Below are 9688 nucleotides of genomic sequence, written 5' to 3' on the forward strand. Positions count from 1 at the left end.
TGTGTGTGTTGGGGGTTAGCAGAGTAATCTGGGGCAGTCAGTCACGTGTTGGTTACCATGACAACAGGCTCTGGGCAGAACAGAGGAGCAGCTGCTGCACACAGCCAGCAGGGGGGGCCGAGGGACCAGACACATTTAATAATAATGATGATAATACTAATAATAAATTAATATGGTCCTCTGCTACTCCCTGCAGGGAAATCTCAGTAAAAATAATAATTTATTTTTATTTTATTGTTTTTGTGAATGATGTCACTGCTGTTTCATTGATCTGTCACATGCTGCTGTTTTTATTTTCTTTCTTTTCCTCCTGCTGCTTCTGTCCGTCTGCTGGAAGAGCCCAGCTGCTTCTCTGCCTGACTGGTTCTCACACAGAACCTGCTTGGTTCTCACATGTAGAACCTCCTTGGTTCTCACACACAACCTCCTTGGTTCTTACATAGAACCTCCTTGGTTCTCACACACAACCTCCTTGGTTCTTACACAGAACCTCCTTGGTTCTTACATAGAGAACCTGCTTGGTTCTTACATAGAACCTCCTTGGTTCTTACACAGAGAACCTCCTTGGTTCTTATATAGAACCTGCTTGGTTCTTACACAGAGAACCTCCTTGTTCTTACATAGAACCTCCTTGGTTCTTACACAGAGAACCTCCTTGGTTCTTATATAGAACCTCCTTGGTTCTTACATAGAACCTCCTTGGTTCTTACACAGAGAACCTCCTTGTTCTTACACAGAGAACCTCCTTGGTTCTTACATGTAGAACCTCCTTGGTTCTTGCAGTAAGAAGATAAAGCCGGCTCCAGCTCAGCAGTCAGCTGGTCTCCTGCAGGCCTGCAGACGGCCTCATGGTGGCGCTGACACTGCAGGTTCTCTTCTTTCTCATTCTGACTTTAAAAGTTCCTCTTCCCTTAAAAGATCCAAAATGGCAGCCAAAAGACTCGTTCCACAGAGATGCAGCACAGGAAGTCTTTCCTGCCTGTGGCATCAAACCTTTCAGCTCCTCCTCAGAGCTTCAGACTCTGAGTCAGCAGACTGGCTCTGGGACTGTTTCACCCTGTCAGCAGTTTATAACCCATAATTTATCATTTATATTTTAAACTGTGCAATACTGATTCTGGTAATAATTTTGTGCAATAATTCAACTGTGCAATAATTATTTAATTATTTACAGTGTTGTATATATTGTAGTATGATGCACATATGTGTACATATTTCTCTTATTTCTATATTATTATTGTTATATATTGTAATATAATGCACATATTTTACATATTTCTTATTTTCTTATTTCTATTTTTCTTATAATTTCTCTATGCTTCAAACAATCAAAAGTATTTCTGATTCTGATTCTGAAAAATTAATGAGGGACATTATGGACTAGTGGCAAAACTGTTGAGCAGATACTTCTGATACTGAGTTTCACATCTCTACCCACCAACAGCCGACACTGAGGAACCTGAGGAACCCGAGGAACCCGAGGAACCCGAGGAACCCGAGGAACCCGAGGAACCCGAGGAACCTGAGGACACAGGAACGTGTTTCATTCCAAAATGAGAGACTCCGTTTGACAAAAACTGACACTTTCTCTTATCAGATGATCACTCATGAGAAAGTCAGATGCATTGTGGGTTAATACCAAAGTTCCGCCTCATGTTTGAAAGACCTTCACTCACAGAACAGTTCTGCTGTGAGGAGAACCCTCTGACTCATTAAAGCAGACAGTAGAAACCTCGGTGTGTTTTTATTAAGGAAGCCCTTCATGTGTTCTTGTGGGCCGAGGCACAAGACAGAGGATCCTACCAGACACAATACACACTGCACACAGATACACTTCACACAATACACACTGCACACAGATACACTTCACACAATACACACTGCACACAATACACACTCCACACAGATACACAACTTAATAAAATACACACTTCACACAGATCCAATTCAAAGCTTAAAGGACTCAAACCTCTTCGGTCTGATCTCTTCAGTTCGTTCAGCAATTATTTAGTGATGAAGTTTTGTCGTTCACTGTTCTGGTGAAACCGCTTCTATTGCAGTTTGTGGTTTCCTACGTTTCCCAGAATGCCTAGAGGTAGGAGGTCAGATTTGGTGTCAAGGGTGACCGGTGGTGTGACGCATGGACCTGTCAGTATTCAACACAGAGCGGACATTAGTTTGGACTGTGTGAATGATCAGTAAGTTCAGTTTATTTATTCAAGGATGATTACTTGTGTTTAGTAAATGCATGGTTTGTTTCTTGATGTGTATCATGTCCATTTATTTCTGATAATTGTTATTGTTTGTTTCATTAGAATGTTTGATCATGCCATTCAGGCCTGTATGGATCCTGCTGAATTAAAGGAATAGTTCACCCAAAAATAAAAATTATGTCATCATCTACTCCCCGTCATGCCAGTTGAAACACAGGTGAAGTTTGTCCCAGAAAGACCTACAGTATATTTACACCATCATTTAGTGCAAATCTGAACTACAGCTGATTGATCTGCAACAAATAATGGTGTATAGGTCTTTCTATTCACAGTGTGACTGTTTGTCTGTTTTTGTTTTGGAGCTCTAAAGAACAGGTCCCCATTGACTTCAGTTGTTTTGGAGAAGGCTGCTACCAAGCTGTGCTGCAGCCTCCCTGTGTGTTATATGGACTAACACATTTCACCTGAGTTTCATCTGGCATGAGGGGGAGGAGATGATGACAGAAGTTAAATTTTTGGGTGAACTATTCCTTTAATGATCTACTGTAAAAAGGAATATTTAATGTTGTTGTTGAAATACTTTGTGAACAGCCTGTGGATTTTTGGTGGAACGGATCATCTGTCCCACCAGACAACCCACTGACTCGGTCACCATTCCTCAGTCAGTAGCGAGTTAGGAGATACTGTCAAGTCATCATTCCAGGTAAACTTTTACAAGAGTTGATTTGATTGGTTTTTCATGATTTTTCAACTGCGCTGCAGGTTCGCTGCGCTTCTCTGGCCACGAAAATATTAAAAATCAGTCTCCATGCTCCACCTTCAGCAGACTGCAGGTTTTCAATTCCAACCAGTCAGCAGCTCAGTTCACTGAGTAACAACCTTCACCCAGAGGAGCGGCAGGTCGGTGTGATGAGCTGCTGGTCGGCTGGGATGAAAACCTGCAGACTGTTGGACCTTCATGGACTCTGGCTGGAGACTGGCCGACCTGAAGGCCGGTGGTTTCCCAGCCGGTTCGGACTGCAGGTCGGGAAACTGTAACGACCTGCAGCCTGTTTACCGCCTGACTGCCTGCTGATGAAGAAACTGATGATGGTAAAATGCTAATGTCAGCTCCGTCTCCATAGTAACAGCAGACCGGGACTGAAACAGCCATGACAGATCATTCTTCAGCTTTTACAAACTTCCAGTGTTTTTCCAACTACTCCCATTCATTCCTAATGGAAGACTGCTGCTGTCCTTTAATGAAGTGTTCCTGCACAGCATGAACACCGCAGTAATGTATTCACTGTTTTCTGGGTCAGTTCAACTTAATTGTCCTTTTAGTCATGCTGAGATGTTCCAGGTCATCTTGTTCCCTCTAGGCCTCGGTTTGCCTCCTGATTATTCTCTTTATGGCACAAGGACGCCATCAGGCTGCTTTCAGTTTGAGTTCCTGCTCTCCAGACCTGCAGCTCTGAAGACACAGATGGGATAATGTGTCCGGTTTCTTCCTCCTCAGATTAAAATGTGTCTTTTCTCACAAGGAGGTCAGGGGTCAGAGGTCAGGGTCAGCCGCAGAGCCACGCCCCCTGGAGCCGGTAGGGTTTGGTGCCTGGGTCAGGACACGTCACCCGAGGCCTTGGGGTATCAAACCCGAGTCCTCCTGGTCCACCTTGGGTCTCGGTGGTCGTTGTGTCCTCGCCGCCTCAGGCCGGATGCTCGCTGTCCACGGGGATCCGGACCCGGTGTGAAGGCACTTCCTGCTCGGCGGCGGTCGGGACGTTGATGTTGGGGTCGTCGTCCACCTGGTAACACTTCCCCAGGTTCTTGATGATGTCGAAGTTGGACCGGGCCGTTTCCGCGAGGCTGTTCTCCAGAATCCAACCGTCTGACTCGGAGTCCGGATCGCCCAGCCGGAGGACGTTCTCCATGGCCGTCTGGAGGTAGCGGACACCCGTCAGAACCAGCAGCTGGGTGGGAGAAACGCAGGTTATCACTAAGGTCACATGGGCCGCTTAGTCTGTAGTTTCTCTACATAATATTATCTCTTTATTATTAATCTCAACACAACTGCGGCATCATAATCAAAACGGAAAGGAATTCCTTTGCAGTATAAAGTCAACTGTCTAATAAGTAAGTAAGTAAGTAAAACTTTATATGTATATAGCACCTTTTTTAACACAGGTTACGAAGTGCTTTACATCAACATCAGCACAGAAAGAGAGAAAAAGACACAAACACAAAACACATACAAGAAAAAACATTAAAAAATACATACAGACATAACGCACATAAGATATCGAAAGTTATGGAAAGGTCATCCTAAAAAAGTAGGTTTTTAAATGTTGTTTAAAACAGTCAACAGACTCAGCTGATCTAATGTGATGGGGGAGAGTGTTCCAGAGTCTGGGTGCCTGGTCGCCTTTGGTTTTGGTTTGGTCTGGCCAGCAGGTTTTGGTTGGATGACCTAAGTGACCGCATGGTAGTGTAAGGGCTTAGTAGCTCGGAAATGTAAGCAGGAGCTAAGCCGTGTAGTGCCTTATAAGTGATTAAAAGAATCTTAAAATCGATCCTGAACTTCACCGGCAGCCAATGCAGTGAGGCTAAAATCGGAGTGATGTGCGATCTACAGCCGGTCCTGGTTAACAGCCGAGCTGCTGCATTTTGTACGAGCTGAAGACCTGCTGCAGCTCGACTAAGGCAGGAGAAAAGGGCGTTGCAGTAGTCGAGACGGGAAAAAACGAAGGCATGAATGATACGTTCTAAGTCAGAGGCCGATAATAATGGTCTGATTTTTGCAATGTTTCTGAGTTGAAAAAAACTGGATTGAACCAATTTGTTGACATGGTGTTCGAATTTCAATTTAGGGTCAAATATAACGCCAAGATTCCTAGCATTAGCCGTTAGCCGATAATGAGAAGCTCAGTTTTGTCAGAATTTAGTTGAAGAAAGTTGAGTGACATCCAGTCCTTTATTGCGGCTAAACAGTTGTGGAGAGTGTCTAGGTTACTAAGATCATCTGGTAAAACTAAACTAAACTAAAATCAATAAAGGGGAGCCAAAGGTAAATGTGCTGACTCAGCCACTCCTTCTCACTTAAAACACAAATAAGTTCTCTAAGATTTAACTTCTTGACCAATTTGCCCCAAACTGCCATTCCATTCTATTCTCATCTAAATCAGCCTGGATCTTTCCTTCTGTCTTTGGGTCAACAAATGTCCACTATCTCTTCATACCTCTTTTTGTCAAAAACTCAGGTTTCTGAACCCGAACCTGAACCTGAACCCTAGCCTCGGATCATTGCTTCTTGATGCTGTATTTCTATCTTTCCTACAACAGAAACTTCCACAAAACAGAGTGGCAGTCTGTCTGTTAACTAAGAGAGCAGCAGGAAGGATGACAGAGAAAACAAAACCTCCTGATTAAGGTTTTGTTTTTCTAACCCAAAGCCAGGGTTTCTATTCTCTGGATACTAATCAGTAGTTTTTATAGTATGATGTGAGCCACCACAATGTGGTGAATAGTGATTGGTCATTTTGACTGAGGGGAATCTATTTTAACTTTATCTTTTCTCAGATCAGTATGCCTGCCAAATAAGGAAGTCATCCTGTCAGCAGGAGGGAATAAAGCCTCCTGGGACAGGGAGGCAGGTGGAAAACTTTAATCTGACATCAAATGTCTTACTGTGTATTTATCATGTTTAAATTCAGAGACGTTTGTGTGAAATATGAAATGCAGACGCGTATCAGCACACTGAACAAGCAGTAGTACTACTACAGTACTACTACAGTACTACAGTACCTCGAACAGCCAGATGAGCAGGACCGTGAGGCCGATGGACTGCAGGATGCCGGTGTAGTGGTCCAGCAGCGCCTGCCGGCAGCCTCTCCTCCACAGGTTCAGCTGCTCGGTCTGGTGGTCGTAGCTGTAGTGCGCTGAGTTGTTGGTGATGTGCTGCTGGATGCAGGGCCGGGGGGAGAAGGTGCTGCAGCAGCTGAAGGGAACGCCGTCCATCAGGTACTTTCCCTCCACGTTACTCCTCAGACGGCTGCAGACAGGGAGGGGAGGGGGGAGGGGGTGTTAGCCAAGTAGCTACACTGCTAGTAGCCTACTACAGCTAATACTGCTACTGCTACTATAACTGCTAGTACTACTGCTACTACAGCTACTACTGCTACTACTACTACAGCTAGTACTACTACGAATAATATTAATAATGCAGATTGTAGTTTTAGCTCTACAAACATTTCTCAGAGGCAGAGCGTCTCAGTTAAACCTCAGTGGACGGAGCCAAAGAACCTCAGTTTTTCTGGCCAGGATAAGAAACTGGGATAAGAATTACTAGCAAGGAAGATACAATTAGAGTAATTTTGAAAAGTAAATGTGAAATGCTTTGTCAGTGAGACAGTACAGCCCACATGGACAAAGTGGGTGAATACTTTCACAAACTAGATTTTAAATAAGCTACTGTCACATAAATCTCTTCCGTTTCCACTCCACATTGACAGAATAGAGTACTTTATGTGGATTTTAAACCAAAAATCCCAAATAAATGTATCTTTAAGTAAATTTGTAGCACAAGAAAATGCGCCATCAAGGAGGCTGAATACTTCTATAAAGCCTCGGTGTTGTACAGTGATTAATATGCGAATAATATGAAAACTAAATACTTGACTAATTGAGTCTCAGTAAATCCGTCAGACAGGTTATATTGAGTTGAACTTGTTGAACTTGTTGAACTTGTTGAACTTGTTGAACTTGTTGAACTTGAACCTGGGAACCCTACTGATTAAGCCTAATTAATCTCATAGCCAAATTATTCTGCTTAGCTTCAAGCTTATTGTGATGGACTAGTGGCCCAGATCAAGTCCATCCTTCAATCTGCTCTGTAACTGGTAGAAAAGTAAATCAGAGTAAATCAAAGTCAGCCATGGATACAAAGACTAGAAGAATAAGTTTGTTTTTTTCCTGAATTGCCGTATACGTTTGTTGCACCATGAAGGTAAAAGTGAGTTTGTTTTTGCCTTCAGACACTTTTAGCAGCACAGCTTGTCTGAAACTAATGCTGCTGCTAATAAGGAAGAGAAACCGTCCTGTCAGCAAAATGTGCATGTAGCTAGTAATCCAGAAAAATCCACTAGAATCCACTAGTATATACTAGAATCCAATAGGATCCACTAGAATCCAGTATAATCTATTCAAATCCACTAGAATCCAGGTGAATATACCAGAATAGATTCATTAGAATCCACTAGGATCCACTAGAGTCCAGTAGAACCCAAATTCACTCAAATCCACTAGAATTTAAGAGGATCCATTAGAATCCAGTTGGATCCACCAGAATCCAGTATGGCCTACTAGACTCCAGTTAAATCCTCTAGAATCCAGTCTGATATACTAGTACCCAGGAAGAATCTACTAGAATCCACAAGAATCTAAGAGGATCCACCAGAATCTAAGAGGATCCACCAGAATCCAGTGGGATCCTCTAGAATCCAGCAGGATTCAGTAGGTAGGATGCTCTAGAATCCAGTAGAATTCAGTAGGATCCTCTAGAATCCAGTGAGATCCTCTAGAATTCAGTAGGATCCTCTAGAATCCAGTAGAATCCAGCAGGATTCAGTAGGATCCAGTAGATCCCCTCCACTCACTCCACCACGTGGCTGCTGGTCATGTCCAGGTATCGGTTGCTGATCCACTGGATGTGGAACCAGTCGCGGAACCCGCCGTTCCCGCAGCACTGGAACTGGATCTGCAGCTGGTCCAGGGTTCTCTTCAGGAAGCAGCGGCCCGGCGTGTCCGTGTCCTTGTAGAACCGCATGGCGTTCCGCAGACCGAGGAACAGCGACTCCTCCAGCTGGCTGTGGATGCTGTAGCACATGAGCGCCCCCACCAGGACGCAGCAGGTGAAGAAGAAGGTGCAGACGATGTAGGGCAGCAGAACCAGCTTCCAGCGCAGGAACTTCCTGCTGTCGGCGCAGTCGTAGCAGATCTTCCCGCCCAAGAAGTTGATGCAGCAGGCCACCAGGCCCGTGGAGATCAGCATGTGAGGCACGTACAGGATCTCCTGGTCTGACATCACTTCCCGTCGCTTCTGGATCTCCACCTTGAGGAAGACGCCCAGGCTGAAGAGGATGACGCCCGTCACTACGGAGATCCAGTTGAGCAGCCACAGAACCTGGGCCAGCTTGTCCCGCTCCGCCTTGGTGAACGTCACCTTGCCAACCGCCATGTTGGTTCTTATGTGTGTGTGTTGTGACCAGGTGGAGCCTTCACATCCAGACCAGGAGTACGATAGGAGTCAGTCCGGCAACCCAGAGAGGGGTCAGGGGTCAGACTGTCCGGGGTCAGGGGTCAGGGGTCAGACTGTCCGGGGTCAGGGGTCAGAGGTCAAGATGGGCCATGCTCCAGGACAGAACTGGAGGAAGCAGAAGGCCGGTCGCTGCACTCTTCAGGCTTCATAAGGAGCTTAGCGAGGTATTTTAGATATTCTTGGCTGCCGTCCGAAAACCTCAAGACACGACTAGGATCTGCAGCCGCAGGGAGGAGGAGGAAGGTCAGAGTTTAATCAAACTGGTATTGATATATTGGATCTGTTCTGACATCACTGTCACTGAAACAGAGACTAGACAAACACTGAAATGTTTAGCAAACGTCTGGAACATTGTGATATGACATTTAGATTTCACAGCTCAATGTTCACTGTAACATTTTGAGAATTTGTTAAATGTGGGAAGCTGTGGCTGAATAGGTATCTAAAGTCCAAACTTATGTTTTAACTCATTTAAAATATCTGCTGTATAATAAAGGACAGACTCAGACTGAAAGCCTTACATTGTAAATCATTATTCTGCACTGGAACAAAATGAAAGTAAAGACGAGATAAACCGGACAGTCACGGCCGCCTCATCCAGCCGATCTATCCTCTACCACAGATTCACCTGAAGACAAGACAGACAGTTTTACCTTTCTGGCTTCACATGGCTGTTCAACACCCGACTCGCTGCTCCTCCATCTTTCCTCTGGCCTCCAGTCATCCTTTCCTCTTCATAGAGGAAAAGGAGTTTAGCTTCAAACATGGAGCCGTAAAGCAGAATCCGGCGCTGAGGAGATGTTTCGGTGGCTGCTACCTGCCTCCTCCGGCTCTAATCTCCTTATTCCTAATCAGCCTGGTAATCTGAGAAATCCCCTGTTCTTCACCAGCTGGACCATCAGCAGGAGGCTTCTCGTCCCTATACTGTCCGTCTCTCATTTACATTTTACTGGTTTCTGTGACTGATCCAGACTCCACTGTGCTCAGCAGCAATAAACTTCAATTCCTGGGTCAAGCACAAACCAGCAGACCATCTTGTATTTACTGTAAACTATATATGCATGACACAGAAATGAAGTAACTGATGCAACATTTATTTTCAAACAAATACAAACTACATGCACATCTTATAATGTATTCATCACCAAACCACTACATTCTTTACAGCCTTTACATTGTATTT

General features: G+C 44.6%; 1 protein-coding gene across 1 annotated transcript; it reads right to left on the bottom strand.

Moving 5' to 3' along the window:
* Positions 1-3898: 3898 nt before the first annotated feature.
* On the bottom strand, positions 3899-8424 carry LOC139662764 (photoreceptor outer segment membrane glycoprotein 2-like). The gene is made up of 3 exons (XM_071541475.1): positions 7844-8424; positions 5994-6240; positions 3899-4162 (listed from the first exon to the last, which is right to left on the bottom strand). Exons 1-3 carry the CDS (start codon positions 8422-8424, stop codon positions 3899-3901), a joined length of 1092 nt encoding a protein of 363 aa, XP_071397576.1.
* Positions 8425-9688: the final 1264 nt, after the last annotated feature.

This window comes from Centroberyx affinis, unplaced genomic scaffold, assembly GCF_046629955.1.
Source record: "Centroberyx affinis isolate AG114_WGS23_722 - 3 ecotype Tasmania unplaced genomic scaffold, CSIRO-AGI_Caff_v1 ptg000217l_1, whole genome shotgun sequence".
Classification (NCBI taxonomy): Eukaryota; Metazoa; Chordata; class Actinopteri; order Beryciformes; family Berycidae; genus Centroberyx; species Centroberyx affinis.